General features: G+C 35.9%; 5 protein-coding genes across 9 annotated transcripts; 1 reads left to right on the top strand and 4 right to left on the bottom strand.

Moving 5' to 3' along the window:
* The first annotated feature begins 532 nt into the window (after window positions 1–532).
* Window positions 533–5,575, top strand: LOC120140782 (protease Do-like 9). 2 transcript variants are annotated; one of them, XM_039155762.1, is made up of 10 exons: window positions 534–1,263; window positions 1,785–1,984; window positions 2,079–2,259; window positions 2,363–2,554; window positions 3,418–3,650; window positions 4,249–4,350; window positions 4,486–4,536; window positions 4,640–4,744; window positions 4,880–5,045; window positions 5,488–5,575. In XM_039155762.1, exons 1-9 carry the CDS (start codon window positions 681–683, stop codon window positions 4,976–4,978), a joined length of 1,746 nt encoding a protein of 581 aa, XP_039011693.1. In that variant the 5' UTR covers window positions 534–680; the 3' UTR covers window positions 4,979–5,045; window positions 5,488–5,575. The 2 variants fall into 2 exon arrangements, with proteins under 2 accessions (XP_039011694.1, XP_039011693.1); XM_039155763.1 differs by lacking the exon at window positions 5,488–5,575 and having other exon boundaries at window positions 533–1,263; window positions 4,640–4,755; window positions 4,802–5,031.
* A 114-nt stretch (window positions 5,576–5,689) lies between these two features.
* Window positions 5,690–7,413, bottom strand: LOC120140784 (WAT1-related protein At3g28050-like). 4 transcript variants are annotated; one of them, XM_039155769.1, is made up of 5 exons: window positions 7,184–7,413; window positions 7,035–7,100; window positions 6,821–6,929; window positions 6,511–6,722; window positions 6,196–6,337 (listed from the first exon to the last, which is right to left on the bottom strand). In XM_039155769.1, the coding sequence occupies exons 1-4, from the start codon at window positions 7,375–7,377 to the stop codon at window positions 6,681–6,683; spliced, it is 411 nt and encodes a 136-aa protein (XP_039011700.1). In that variant the 5' UTR covers window positions 7,378–7,413; the 3' UTR covers window positions 6,196–6,337; window positions 6,511–6,680. The 4 variants fall into 4 exon arrangements, with proteins under 4 accessions (XP_039011698.1, XP_039011697.1, XP_039011699.1 ...); XM_039155767.1 differs by lacking the exons at window positions 7,035–7,100; window positions 7,184–7,413 and adding an exon at window positions 5,690–5,770 and having other exon boundaries at window positions 6,179–6,337; window positions 6,458–6,722; window positions 6,821–6,893; XM_039155766.1 differs by lacking the exons at window positions 7,035–7,100; window positions 7,184–7,413 and adding an exon at window positions 5,690–5,770 and having other exon boundaries at window positions 6,179–6,337; window positions 6,458–6,850.
* A 723-nt stretch (window positions 7,414–8,136) lies between these two features.
* LOC120140978 (WAT1-related protein At3g28050-like) lies at window positions 8,137–8,668 on the bottom strand. Its single transcript, XM_039155949.1, has 3 exons — window positions 8,472–8,668; window positions 8,358–8,423; window positions 8,137–8,290 (listed from the first exon to the last, which is right to left on the bottom strand). Exons 1-3 carry the CDS (start codon window positions 8,639–8,641, stop codon window positions 8,137–8,139), a joined length of 390 nt encoding a protein of 129 aa, XP_039011880.1. The 5' UTR covers window positions 8,642–8,668.
* Window positions 8,669–9,831: 1,163 nt separating this feature from the next.
* LOC120140783 (WAT1-related protein At5g40240-like) lies at window positions 9,832–11,418 on the bottom strand. Its single transcript, XM_039155764.1, has 7 exons — window positions 11,265–11,418; window positions 11,111–11,168; window positions 10,920–11,033; window positions 10,574–10,823; window positions 10,319–10,473; window positions 10,078–10,230; window positions 9,832–9,994 (listed from the first exon to the last, which is right to left on the bottom strand). Exons 1-7 carry the CDS (start codon window positions 11,413–11,415, stop codon window positions 9,835–9,837), a joined length of 1,041 nt encoding a protein of 346 aa, XP_039011695.1. The 5' UTR covers window positions 11,416–11,418; the 3' UTR covers window positions 9,832–9,834.
* Window positions 11,419–12,259: 841 nt separating this feature from the next.
* Window positions 12,260–13,972, bottom strand: LOC120140785 (WAT1-related protein At5g40230-like). The gene is made up of 7 exons (XM_039155770.1): window positions 13,786–13,972; window positions 13,630–13,695; window positions 13,444–13,557; window positions 13,059–13,308; window positions 12,819–12,977; window positions 12,572–12,729; window positions 12,260–12,434 (listed from the first exon to the last, which is right to left on the bottom strand). The coding sequence occupies exons 1-7, from the start codon at window positions 13,947–13,949 to the stop codon at window positions 12,275–12,277; spliced, it is 1,071 nt and encodes a 356-aa protein (XP_039011701.1). The 5' UTR covers window positions 13,950–13,972; the 3' UTR covers window positions 12,260–12,274.
* Between the last annotated feature and the right edge of the window lie 1,340 nt (window positions 13,973–15,312).

Raw genomic sequence — 15,312 nt, 5'->3', positions numbered from 1 at the left:
TCTTCTTGTTTTAGAAAGATTTTATATACTGACTTATCGTATTTGATGATAATAATCTTAAAATTATGATCACTGTTCGTACACCGACAAAGTAATCTAATGCAACTAGTTATTAAGAGATTTGAATTTTTTCATTGATAGGTTAAGTGATTGATACTAAAGATATTAAACTGATTCGGGACGTTACCCAACTTCGAGATATGACAAAATTACATTTATATGAGTTTCACTGTAAAGGTTAAGTGATTAATCATGATTTTTATTGTATTTGTATAAATCTAAACTTCAAAAATTAAATGATTAATTATCACTAATTAAATGATTTTAATTATAATGACACAGTAAACACACGTAACATAACATGACAAATTGCATCAAGCGATGTCAGATGAAAAGAAAAGGCCTATATAGCCCATCAGAAGCTGAACATGGCACAGTTTAAGCGAAAGCCCTAAATTGGGCTTAAAACCCCATATTTCATCCTATGAAAGCCCAAATTTATCTTCTCTCTCGGTCCTTCGACTCTCGCCATTTAGATTCTCGAGCTCTTTTCATTTCCCATACCTATTTGCCTCCGATTCAAGGGAGGCATAAAGCATTCGAATCTCATCCCCGAAATTAGCAGTCTTCGTATCAAAAACCCTAACTTGGAACCCTATATCCCTTAAGAACAAACTCCGATGGGGGAAACTAGAAAACGAGGCCGGAAACCTAAAGGCCCTGCGTCAAACACTGACACCATGGACTTCCAATACACGAGCACCACCATCGCCGCCCAAAACGACGTATATAGCGCTGCAAACGATGCAGTATCAGACGCCTACGCTAACGGTGATGCAAACAACCCGCCAACGGCAAGACGGGGCCGAGGGCGACCGAAGAAGTCTGAGGCGGTGCAGCAGGAGGATACGGAGCCGCATGCGGCAGCGTCCCCAGAGTGGAGACCTTATCAAAATGGAGCAATGGCATTGGAGCCGGCACCGCAGCCAGTTACGAAATGGGAGAGTGTGGCGGCGAGGGTAGTGCCTGCTATGGATGCAGTGGTGAAAGTCTTCTGCGTTCACACTGAACCAAACTATTCGCTGCCATGGCAAAGGAAAAGGCAGTATTCTTCAAGTAGTAGTGGATTTATAATTGGAGGGAGAAGGGTGTTAACAAATGCTCATTCAGTGGAACATTATACTCAGGTGAAGTTGAAGAAAAGGGGATCCGATACTAAGTACCTGGCTACTGTTTTGGCTATTGGGACTGAATGTGATATTGGTAAGGAAAAGTTTTGACTTTGTGGGGATTTTCATCTTTTGGGGGGTTGATTTTGGTTTTAAAGTAGTTTAGTGGCTTGGCTTTCATGGAATGAGTAGAAAATGCTATTTGGTTTTTTGTTTTGAGTGACAGGATAAGGGTGTTAAACTTTGCATTTTATTTAATGGAAAATCGTTTTGAGTGTTTAGAAAGCAGCTATGTGCTGTTCTTTTCTTTTCCCCTGCCCTTCTGGTTTTAGTGAAATCAATGTGAGGCTGTTGTATGGAAATGGCGGAGGATAAATCGTTGTTTATAGTGAATTTCAGTAGCTCTAATACTCTTTAGTATGGATACATGTATATATGGAAATAGCTCATCCCAATTTTCTTAATTTATGGTAACTAACTTTGATATTAACAGCAGGCTGCTTGTGTTTTAAAGATAAACTTCAGTAATGTAATTGTATGAAGATGGTTATTTACTAAAGAGAAGAAATGTTTGAGTTGATTGATTATTAAATTTCTTGTTTGTGGATGCTGCAGCTATGTTGACAGTTAGTGATCACGAGTTCTGGGAAGGTGTTTCACCCGTTGAGTTTGGAGATTTGCCTGCACTCCAAGATGCTGTAACTGTTGTGGGCTACCCCATTGGAGGTGACACCATCTCTGTTACCAGTGGTGTTGTATCACGTATCGAGATACTCTCTTATGTTCATGGGTCAACTGAACTTTTGGGATTACAGGTTGTGAGATTAGTTCCCGCTTCTAGCGGTTTAACATGTTTGTTTGACACATTTATTGACCGATTGTAATTTGTAATTAAATATGGTTTTGAAGATAGATGCAGCTATTAATTCTGGAAATTCTGGCGGGCCTGCCTTCAATGATAAGGGTAATTGTGTTGGTATTGCCTTCCAGTCTTTGAAACACGAGGATGCGGAAAATATTGGGTATGTCATACCGACACCGGTTATAATGCACTTCATTCAGGATTATGAAAAGAATGGGGCGTATACAGGTATTATTCACAGTACTATTTTGGAATTAGAAGGTGTTTTGACTTCTCTTATGTCTGGTATTGTGCTTTAATTCTTGCCCCTCTCCTATCATTTCTATTTTAGGCTTCCCAATCCTTGGTGTTGAGTGGCAAAAGATGGAAAATCCTGATTTACGATCGGCAATGGGGATGAAACCAGATCAGAAGGGTGTCCGTATTAGGAGAGTTGAGCCCACAGCTCCAGAATCTCATCTTCTGAAGCCATCCGATGTTATACTTAGTTTTGATGGGGTAAAAGTTGCTAATGATGGAACAGGTAAGCTACTCCCCCTGTCTCCTATGTTAGTAGGATTTCATACATTCACCGATATATGTTTGTATGTATGATCTATATATGCATATTTCGTTTATTGCCTAGTAATTACTGCATCAGCAGTAGACTACTCCTTCGAGTTAGATCTTCCTCCCCAAAAAAAAAGAAAGAAAGAAATATATATATATATATATATATATATAATAAATAAATAAATAAATAACAACTGAATGTGTTGATTATTGCTTTAGTTTTAGCTAAAGGTTAGATGCAAATGTTTATGTAGGATGTCGCTCTGAGCTGAGAATTTTAATTTGGCTGTGGCTAGTTTATCACATGAAAATGTTCTATGGAGATATTATTTAGTTTAATCAGTGGTTCGTTTATGAGAACTAGGTACTAACAGCAGTTTTTGTTTGTAGTGGAGGTAGTTTCAATGTAGATTTGCTGTTAAACAATGCCTTTGTGCCTTAAAAGGGTTTTAGACCTTCAAATTCATTGGTTTTAGCAAGAGATTTTCTTATCTATCACAGATTATATGATTTTGTTCCAAAAGGGTTTAAAAAATAAAACCAGAATAGAACCCAAAGAAGTCATGAATTTATCCATGTAATCGCTTTAGGTATTCAATTCATTGCCCTGTTTTATCATGAGTTGTGCAGTTTGCCCTAAAGATGAAAGCTTTTTCAGTTGGGGATTTAGTTGCTTTTTTTTATCCACTAGATGACCCACATGTTTGACTCAAATTGTCTGTTAATGTTTAGTTCAATCAAGTGTTCTGGCATTATTGTCTGATATTATGTGGGAAACAGTCTCCTCACCTATTCTTTCTTGTTTTTCATTATTCCTTGACGTGGAAAAAACAGTTCCATTCAGGCATGGGGAGCGTATTGGTTTTAGCTATCTTGTTTCTCAGAAGTATACTGGGGATACTGCACTAGTTGAAGTTCTCCGTGATTCAAAGATACTTAAATGGTACATAAAACTAGCGACTTACAAGAGGCTCATTCTGGCACACACCAGTGGGAAACCTCCGTCTTATTACATTATTGCTGGATTTGTTTTTACTGCTGTAACTGTTCCATACTTGCGTTCTGAGGTTTGTAGCCATCAGTTTCTCTCTCTTTCTGCTGTGTGTTTCTTTCTCGAACTTTTTAAAGTAGCAATTGTGGAATGAGACTCCATTCCTTGTGAATCATTCAAGTACTTTTTAATGTATAATTGTCCTATTCTATCAAAAAAAAAGTATAATTGTCCTAACCATTGTTCAGAATTTGGAAAGAACATCAACTCATGCTAAATTTTTGTTCTAGTCTTGAACTTGTCTCTCTCTCTCTCTCTATATATATATATCTTATTTATTGTTTGTTTAACAGTATAACACTTTGTATATTGCCAGGTAGCTATAGAATCCCATTATTCCTCGGAAATTGGGAAGAATCTTAATACTTGCTAAACTTTTGATCTAGTCTTATATTCTATTACTTGCTAATATAGAACATTCTTTCAATGTCACATAGTTATAGAATCCTTTTTTGGGGTCTAAAATCTGCTCCGTTCATTTTCTTTTAAATTGTTTCAAATACGATGAACTTTATCTTTATGAGTGCATGCTGCTATATTTTTATGGTTTGCTGTTTCAGTGCTCACTGGTCAGGTTTGTTTACTTCTAACTTCCCTGTTTCTCTCATCTACAGTATGGGAAGGATTATGAATTTGATGCACCAGTAAAGCTATTGGATAAGCATCTACATGCAATGGCTGAGTCCGCAGATGAACAGCTTGTTGTTGTTTCACAGGTCTATGTTGTTTCTCATGTTTCTCCTTCCTAGATGTTGTTTATGAATATTTTAGTCCGATGTAACTCAATGATTTGGCCTTTATTATTCATGCATTATAGACCATATTGCTTACAATTTCTTCCTTATTCTCAGGTGCTTGTGGCTGACATAAATATTGGATATGAGGATATTGTCAATACTCAGGTCAGGGAGTGTTTCATGAGATTGCTGGTGATGTAAAGTATACAATATATATCTATATATTAAAGAACACATGTTAACAATTTTCTTTTAATTTTTCACTTAGGTTCTTGCTTTCAACGGAAAACCTGTGAAGAATCTTAAGAGCCTGGCCAATATGGTTGACAACTGCAATGATGAATATTTGAGATTTGACCTGGAATATCAGCAGGTTCACTCTCTCTCTCTCTCTCTCTCTCTCTCTCTCTCTCTCTCTCTCTCATATATGCACACACACGCACAACATGTGCATGCTTGACAATATGAATATTTTTAGGTTTAGCTGATTCTCAACTTTGACATGCAGATGGTAGTGCTAAATACCAAGGCTGCAAAGGCTGCAACTTTAGATATTCTAACCACACATTGTATATCTTCGCCAATGTCTCATGATCTCAAGACTTGAACGAAGTTTGAAGGGAAACACGAGATGGTAGTGCATGTGGTGCTATTTTTGCATGTTTCTCATTAAGGTACAACATGATTTAAATTGCATTTGCCAAACATAATTGAGTTTTGCGTGTTCTTTGTGGGTGTAGTCATGGTTAGTTATCTGGAAGATGGATTGCTGGTTTTGGTTCTACTTTTATAATTGAGTTACAACATGATTTTAACTAGAATTGCTGAGGAAACCATTTTGTACCTTTTTTTCCTTCAAAATTTGAATAATTATTAATCGAGTAGAGGTCATTTATATGCGATATTTGAATCATACCAAGTTATATAATTCGTTAATTGATACCCAATTTTATTTTTCTTAAAGTGCAATTGTCAACACATGGCATTTGATCTGATCAAACAAATTGCATCATTTGAAATATTAAGACGAGGGCAGGCTCATTGTCTGATTTTACAATCTGTTTTCTGTTCAACTTGAACTTCAATATTTGCATCATACAAGAAATCCTTTTGCAGGTAGATGTATTTGACATGAGCTAAAACTGGGAGAGGCCAAAGCCTGAAGAAGATAGTTGACATTTCCAAATGGAAAATTCATTTTGCATATTCATATCCATGCATTTGTTTCTACACTTGTTCAGTTTTATAGCTCTGAAGCAAGGGGACCTTGTGGGAAGATGGTGAATAGACTGTGGTGCTATTGCTGCTGCCACTTCCACTGTCCTCAAGTGTTGCTTCTTTCACTTTTACCCACATTACTGGGTAAAAACCGATCGATATTGTTGTTGCTCCAATGAGACTGCCCCATTATTTAAGATAACAGTTGGTTCACCCAAAAACAAATAGATACCAGAATTACCAACAATCTAAATAGTAGTCATTACATGATGTATGATCGTCATTTTATAGTCTAGATTCTTTGTTGCTGGTATTCTTCATAATTGATACTCGTCGTAAATGATTATACAGTCATTATGCTATCAAATTGAGAAATGCATGTAATCGAAAATGACGAGTATTGTTCATGAATGGACTGTATTGTTCATGCAAGAACTGAATATTCCCTAAAACAGAGAGTGCAGTCACTATTTCTACATTCTCATAACGAAAATTCGTCAATAACAATCATTTAAATACTCATCCTTCATCCGATGCTATCTTACAATCACTCAAGAGCCGAGACTAATAAAAAAATACCTTTACTTACCCAGCAAACAACCGAGACTAGTGCAATATCTGACCCTATTCTCCAAGCACTTGCATTTCTTTCAACAACTAAAGCAACAACCAAAGCCATGAAGCACACAGTAAAATTGTAAAAGAAAATTACAGTCAGTTCTGCTGGATATTCCTCCATGATTTGTGTCTGCATAAGCATCATAGAATCCGTTTTATCTCTTCAAATTTCCACCAAGAATGAATCATTTTTTCAAGTAGAATGTGTTCGGAAAATGTTTGAAAAATTCGTGTGTACGCGAACTCTTACCGGGACAATAAACCAGAGTGGAATCAGGGTAAACTGAGCAGTGAAAAAAGAACCACCAATGACCCAATTCGGGTTAGCACCAGAAACCAAATTTGTACCGGATGAGTTCAGAGGTTGATGAAGAGACATTGAGGGGTTTGAAGCTTTGAAAATGGCTGGACCTTTATAGAGAGTCACTACAAATGCACCTGTGATTGATATTATGGTACCCATCACTTTAGCCTTACTGCTGCTGCTGCTGCTGCTCCAAACCAGCTTCTCCATTCTTTTAAGTCAGCAACAGAAAGCAAAAACATTTTGAAATTAAAGAAAAATCAGGAATGATATGGTTTATTTTACTACGTTTTCAGGATAAAAACTGACCTGAAAATGAATAGCTAGGATGAAGGTAATAGCCGGCATGAGGTTAGCCATGGCAGATGGAAGAGTGGATGAATAGCTGACATGAGATCCTGAATCCAGTTTCACAAATCTGAAAGATAACAACTCATAAAATTGAAATCAAAAGCAAAATTTTTCTATGGGAAACATTTGCTAAAATCCTGAATCATCACATCCGAAAGAACTTAAGTTTTACCCTATAACGGCGAGAAGTCCAATTTTGAGTAGTATAGGGAATCTGAGAGGAGGAAACACTCTTGATCTGCAAGAAATTCAGAAATGATGAGAATACCTTCTGGTTCCCATGTTCTAAGGAACGTGTACAGTGAGAAATAGAGGAGGGACCTGTAAGAGAAGAAGGGAGCAAGAAGAAGAAGAAGAAGAGCAGCAAAGGCATAATCATAGACCATAAACACATGGTAGCTCATACCCGTCAAAGTAGCTGCTTTGAACAGCTTGTGCAGCCCCGCAATGACAAACTCCATAGCCACCAATGCTATGAAGGGCACAACATCCTTGTAATAATTCCTCCACACCATCTTTCCTTCCTCTCAGTTTCTCTCAAACCAAGCAAACAAATCACACGTTTTGAATATTTTGGATTTCAGACCTCAAGAAAGCTATTTTATGAACTTATAATAATCTATTATGATTTGAGTATAATATTTAAATATATCAGGTTGTAGTGCCAATAGAAAATTGGGTTTATGGTGTGAAAAGCATCGTTTCCTCCATAAAAATAATCAAGTTTTTTGTTTTTGTCATGTGACATGGTTGCTCATATTTTATTATAAATATTAAGGTTAAAAGTATGTTTTGAGCTTATTATATTTACAAGTTGAATTCAGCTGATCAGCTCAGCTAATCGCCTAATCCTGTAATTCCGACGTCTTCTCTTTATCATCAAATTAAAGATCTCGTGGATCTATAAAAATCTTTTAAATACATTATAAAAATTAAACACAGGATCAACCATGTGCGTGTATCCGAATAACATATCATTCTTCTTCTTTTTGTATACCAAGAATGGTCAACCAAATAGAGCTGTTTAGCCTTAACTTAGTGTCCAATTATGGTTTGCAACAAAGGAACCCGACCACTAGACGAGGATCCTAAGGGGTTTAAGCCACAGGGCTCTTCATCTCTCATTTCTTCTGCTTCTTTTGCTTTTCCCCATAATACAGCATAAAGATATTTTTGGATTCGCCATTGAATTCAATCATAAGGATACTTAGCGGTTTTAGTTTCGAATACTAACGTTTAGATCTCTTTCATCTTATCTTTAAAATAGTAGTTTCTTATATATAACAAAGAACAAGGGAAGAATGAATAAGAAACCTGAAGGAGACAGCAAGTATGAAGGTAAAAGCTGGTGTGAGGTTGTTAATGGCAGAAGCAAGAGTTGGTGAGGCCAGGTCTATACCTTTATATGCACACATCATACCTAAATACCTGTTTCAGAAAAGGCGAACAAATCATGGGTTTTCCATACATTTACAGATTTGTTTGGGTGTCTTACCCGGTAACCGCAAGAAGGCAGAGTCCAGAGAGGAGAGGGAACTTCAAAGGAGGAAACACTGTTTTTCTGCAAACATATCGAATATTAAACGAAGATGAAGAGTTCAAAAGAGACCTGAAGAAAACTAAAAGGGTGAAACTGAAAACCAAGGTGCCTAAAACATAACAGTAGGCAATGTAACTGTAATAGCTCAGTCCTTTCAAAGAAGCAGCTTTGAATATAATGCTTATGACGACGTTTGAAAACTCCACCACAACCATGGCTAAGCTTGGTAACACTTCCATGGCTCACTCTCTTGGAATCTCACTCTTCTTCCCCTACCTTGGGATAAAAACCAAGACTTCTCAAATGATTTCCAATCCATCTTTCTTACTCTTAATTTGATTGTTTTTTTTGTTAATTAATCAATCTATGATCAATGGTGCTATTTAATTACACTAACAAATTAATACAAATGATTTGTTTTACTCTAATGGAGTAGGTGAAGGATGATTATCGAATATGTTATTATATTGATACAAATTTATGATTTTTTTTATCATTTTGTCCTCAATTTGAACCTATAAAAAGAAGTTTTCGCTTTTAAAATATATAACAATCCAAGTAATTTCTCTCTTACCTCTCCTTATCTCTTTCAAATAAATCTTGTTTTTTAGAGTGATATTTCTCGATCATTGGATTGTGCTAATTTTAGAGGCGATGTCAATGCGAACAATTACATCAATAATGACGAATTTACTTTTAAGACAATAATTTATAACGTCACACAATTAAATTTTGTTAAAAATAGGGTAAGTTGGATGGAGGAAGAGAAGATTTCTTTCTTCATAGTGATGTTGTTATTGATCAGAATGATTCGTTTCAAAATTATTAATATTTCTAATTGAAAATACAATTTGATCGACCATAATATTAAACTGTTCGGAAGGGTTATTGGATATAAGACTTCGTTATCAAGAATTCAACTATTCATGGAAGCCTATGGGAATGCTATGTATTGATATCGGTGACTTTGTTCGAAAACTAAAATCCGAGGGACTGCAACAAATATGCTATAAATATGGTGTCTATGGCCATACAAGGGAATTCTGTGGTACTGGCTCCGTTAGCCAAGAATATCCACTCGACTACAAAGCCAGTTCAAGAGCATGATGCCATGATAGGTAAGGATGGTGGCGGTCAATCCTTTTGTATTAAGAAAAAGAAATATAATTGATAAAAATAAATGCATAAAATTCACTTTAATACACACTACAAAAATAGAGTTAACGCAATGTTCTGCTCTCGTCTCTGTTTTGTTTAGTGTACTTTGTTGTGTTATTGTTTATGCATGATGTTGTGCCCTGTTTCGGGCTTACTTTGTACGTGTTGTTGGCATCACAGGGTTTAGGACTGCACGAAACTCATAAAATTATTGTGTCAATGAGTAGCGGAAAACAGGGAAAGTATCTAGCCATTGTATGACCTACACATTTCTTCAACATTTATAGCTTTGGAGCAAAGGGACCCTACCACCGGACGAGGGTCCTAACCCGCTTGAGCCACAGGGCTCTTCATCTCCCATTTCTTTTGCTTCTTTTGCTTTTCCCCATAATACAGCATAAAGACCACTGGTTATGATCACTGCCCCTATCACGTTGCAAAATTAACACTCAGTCACCGTCGTTAAAAAGAATAAAATAGCCACTCGATTAAAATATTGCTGTTAAATTCTCGTTACCTTCCGAGATAAACCGCTTCACCAAGGAATATGCCACTCATAACAGCAGCTATGACAATTGAGGTCGGCCTGAAAATTGCAACAAACACAGGCCCCTTCAAGCGTACACCCCATGTGTGAACACATGAGTTAAATGAGAACCCAAAAGCCCCTAAACAAGTAGCCATTAACAAATAAGTTATGTTCCAATACTGAAAATAAGGTATCCGAATACGAGCCTCGATTATCAGTATGTATTACCGAATATAGGACTGCAACAACTGATATACTATGTGTTAATCCCCAAGAACTCAGCTGTGGTGCTATCAAGCAAACTGGTATAGCTAAAAGGGCCACAGACAAGTTGTAAAATAAAGTTACAACAATCTCTTCTGGATATATCTTCATTACCTGCGCCTGTAAAGTTGTACAACATTTGAGTTCAGAACACACCATAACTTTATGTAAGATATTAAAGAATTCATGGTTGAGCTTGGAAACATTGATATCTTTTTACCTGGATAACATACCAGAATGAATAAAGAAGATATGCAATAGCTTCAAGGATGCCACCAACAATCCAATTTGATTGAGAAGACTGCAAAGGACTTTGGAGTTGTACAACAGATGATGATGATATCCAAGGTGAAGATGAAAAAACTTTGGGGCCTTTGTAAAAAGTGATGATTAATGCACCAAATATTGATGTTATGGTGCCAATGATTTTAGCTTGAGTTGCTGCTCTTCTGAATTCCACCTTTTCCATCCTATTTTTATGTCAATATTCAAAGACAGGGAGAAAACAAAGGGGCTTAGGAAACTAGCTCAAGCATTATCATAAACGAGGAAAAGGAAGAAGAAACCTGAAGGAGACAGCAAGTATGAAAGTAAAAGCTGGTGTGAGGTTGCTAATGGCTATTGCAAGTGTTGGAGATCCCACTTCTATACCTTTATACGCGCAGATCATACCTAAATACCTGTCTCAAAAAGGTCAACCGATCATGGGTTTTACGTATATTTACAGATTTGTTTGTTTGGGTATATTCTGCCATACCCTGTAATCCCAAGAAGGCAAAGTCTAGAGATGAGAGGGAACTTCAAAGGAGGAAACACTGTATTTCTGCAGACATCAAATATTAAACGAAGAAGATGAAGCGTACAAACCTAACATTGAAGAATGAAGAGTTCAAAAGAGACCTAAAGAAGACAAAGGGTGAAAATCAAAGTGCCTAAAACATAACAGTAGGCAATGAAGATGTAATAGCTCAGCCCCTTCAAAGAAGCAGCTTTGAACAGAATGCTTATGACAACGTGTGAACACTCCACTGCAACCATGGCTAAGCTTGGTAATATTTCCATGGCTTAGGAGATGAATGATTATTGAATATGTTATTATATTCATATCAACGTGGTTTTGCTGATTAAATACATTTTAAGCAATTATTCTAAAATTTATTTGTTCAATATCTCAATGTAAATACTTGTCGGCGTTGACAAACTAATTAAGGTGTTGTTTAATATTACTTGTGATTGCGGCAAATATTTTCTGATAAGTATCATTATATCATTAAACCGTTTTTACTCTAAGCTCTCGTAACTAATATTTTCTCTTATCTCTCGACTTAGACAACATTCTCTTATTTCTATTCTTCTTTATTATTATACAACAACGACACACTATTAATTACACAACTTATAATAAGATTTCTAGTTGTTACCAAAGTCTTCGTAAAATGCTAACACATACACAGATTTAACATGTGATTTGATTTCTACGTCAATTCATGTCGCATTTATCTTATATTCATGCCAACAGTTTTTATTAGATCTTATCTTTCATCACGACACTAAATGTGATTAGATCTTATCTATCTTATCCATGAAGACTTCATGAATATTTTAATCAAATTTGAATTCTAACTGTTCGATCCCGTTTAATCCCTGCTGCCTAACCAACTATACCAACAACCCTAACAATAAAGGCTCGGTTAAGCTGCTTCTTTTCATTCAGCGTCTACAGAAGTTAATTTCAACTTTTCGTAAGATTCTTTTTATGATAATATTACTGAACGCTTGAAATCTTAAACTACATTTTTTTCTTCACATTTTCAAAATCAGATTCTCCAAATAAAGTTTAATCCTTTTCCTTCCCAATTTGTGTTCATGGCGAGGAGTGGTAGTCTTAAAGCATTAGCCATTACATTCCTTTCACATTTCTTCAATTTTTATAACTTTGCAGCAAAGGGACCCTACCACAGGACGAGGGTCGTAAGGGGCTTAAGCCACAGGGCTCTTCATCTCTCAATTCTTCTGCTTCTTTTGCTTTTCCCCATAATACAGCATAAAGACCACCTGTTATGATCACTGCTCCAATCACACTGCAAAATTTAACCAACATCAGATAATACCACTTCAACAATATCATTCCCTGCAAATTTTTCATGTTTTAATATCATTTTTATAACATGTAATCATACTGTGTCTAAAGTTGTGAGATTAAGACGCCACGAAAAACATTGAAGAGCCACGATAAAGTGCTTCGCCAAGGAATATGGCACCCATAATAGCAGCTATAACGATTGAGGCTGGCCTAAAAATTGCAACAAACAAAGGCCCCTTCAAGCGTACACCCCATGTGTGAACACCCGAGCTAAACGAGTGCGCAAAAAGCCCCTAAACAAGCAGCCCGTAAACAAATAAGTGACATTTCAAATACTGAAAATAATGTATTCGAATACCGGCATTGATTACCGAAGTTTTACCGTATATAGGACTGAAACAAATGATACACTAGACGATAATCTCCATGAACTCAACTGTGGTTCTGCTATTAAGCATACTGGTAAAGCTAAAAGGGCCATTGACAAGTTGTACAAGAAAGTTACAACAATCTCATCCGGATACATCTTCATGATTTGTGCCTGTAAAATTCTACAAAATTCAGTTTCAGTTGTATTAAAGGATTCATGGTGGATCTTGGAAACATGTATATATACTTGTACCTGAATGATATACCAGAATGAAAAAAGAAGATTTGATACAACTCCAAGGATGCCACCAATGATCCAATTTGATTCAGTAGACCCCAAAGGACTTCGAAGTTGTAGAACAGATGATGATGATGTCCAAGGTGAAGATGAAAAAACTTTGGGGCCTTTGAAGAAAATCATGATAAATGCACCAGATATTGATGTTATGGTGCCAATGATTTTAGCCTGAGTTGCTGCTCTTCTCAATTCCACCCTTTCCATCCTTGTTACATGTCAATGTTCAAAGACAAGGAGCATTTAATAGTAGCATTTTAGAGAATGGAATTATACATGATCGATGAGAATAGTTGATTAATCTCTCCTATATGAATAAACAGAGGAAGAAGGAATGAGAAACCTGAAGGAGACAGCAAGTATGAAGGTAAAAGCCGGGGCGAGGTTGCTAATGGCTGAAGCAAGTGTTGGAGAGCCAAGTTGTGTACCTTTAGATCCGCATATATTTCCTACAACTCTGTCTCAGAAAACATCAACAAATCCTGGGCTTTACACGAATTTACCTCTATACCTATACACACTTCTATACCCTATAATTCCTTGAAGGAAAAGTCTTGAGACGAGAGGGAACTTCAAAGGAGGAAAAGCTGTTTTTCTGCAGATTAAACAAAGAAGATAAACTGTTAAAACCAAACTGTTCAAAGGAGAATATGATTTAAATGTATTGAATTAAGAAAAGAGAGACCTAAAGAAGAATAAAGGGATGAAAACAAAGGTGCCTAGAACAGAATAGTAGAAAGTGTATATGTTAGAGCTCAGCCCCTTGGAAGAAGCAGCTTTGAATAGAATGCTTGAGAGGACGTTTGTACACACCACTGCAACCATGGCTAAGCTTGGCACAACTTCCATGGCTCAGTCTTCTTCCCTCTACGAAGACTTTCCCCCCCTCTATCTATAGAATCAAACCTTGAAAAAGTATCTGTATGTTTGTCTTCTGCTTTTGTTTTATGAAGTATATTATGCTTAGTGGTGGCAATCATGGTTAGGTGCCATTTCATTTAATTATCTTATTTTTTTAACTATTGTCAATGAGAATCTTTCACTATGTCCAACCACAAGTTTGTCTAGGAGGTATGGAGGATTTGATTGGGCAAAATCCAATATTAGTTTATTTTGGGTCTTATTGATAATTGATAAGTCGAAATCAGAAACTTTTGGATCATCAAAGAGAATATTTGGGTTAAAATTCAAGGTTGGAGGTATAAGCTTTTGAGGAGGCAAGAAGCTGCGTTTAATTTAAGAAAAAAAATATCAACAATAAGTAAAACGAGGTAATATCATTCTTACACATCTCTTAAGTAGTTGTCAATTTTTATTATTTTAAATAATAATATAAATATATTGAATAATATTTTTAAGGTTTAATATAAAAATAAGTGCTTAAATTATGTATCGAGAAATATTTTAGTGCTTAAAGAATTTTTCATTAAAAATAGATGTTTAGTGTTTCTCTGTCATCATTTTAGGTGTCCAGACGTTTAAAAATTTTCATTATGTAACAAGTGTCATGTTCTGGTAATTTTGAGAATTTTTATTTAAAATAAAAATAAAAAAATATTTTTTTTAAAAAAACTTATTTTTTTAAAATCCTAAAAACCCCAAAATTTTTAAAACTTTAATTTTGATCCTCTTGCCACCTCCAACCACCACCAACACTGTTAGTTGGCCGAACACTCAACGATGTTGACCAACTAACCACCCACGACCAAAATCTTCATACTTGTGTAACATATCGAACACCCAAAAATGGTGTAAATCAAAGATTCCGTTTTAAGGTTTTGAATTCCTTGTGTTTAGGAATTTATAGATTTAGGGGGGAGTTGGGGTTCAATTGGTTGCGAAAGTATGTGGGTTTTCGTCATGGGTGGTTGGCCAATCACACGTTATTAGGTGTTCGGCCGATTGACGGCATTGGTGGTGGCCGCCGGTGGCAAATGGATTAAAATTAAATGGATTAGAATTAAGATTTTAAAAGTTTAGGGTTTTTTTAAGATTGGAAAAATGTTTTTTAAATATATATATTTTATTTTAAATAAAATTTTTCAAAATTACCATAACGTGACACGTGTCACTTAACGAAGAATTTTAGCGGCGATTAACGCCCTAGCACCTAAAATGATAATGGAAAAAACGTTAAGCACCTATTTTTAACGAAAAATTCTTTAAGCACTAAAACATTTTTCTATGTATAGTTTGAGCATTTATTTTTATA

The sequence above is a fragment of the Hibiscus syriacus genome, unplaced genomic scaffold (assembly GCF_006381635.1).
Source record: "Hibiscus syriacus cultivar Baekdansim isolate YM2019G1 unplaced genomic scaffold, ASM638163v2 tig00110788_pilon, whole genome shotgun sequence".
Taxonomy (NCBI): Eukaryota; Viridiplantae; Streptophyta; class Magnoliopsida; order Malvales; family Malvaceae; genus Hibiscus; species Hibiscus syriacus.
Note: the sequence above shows the minus strand (reverse complement) of the source record. Positions and strands in the feature narration are given on the sequence as shown.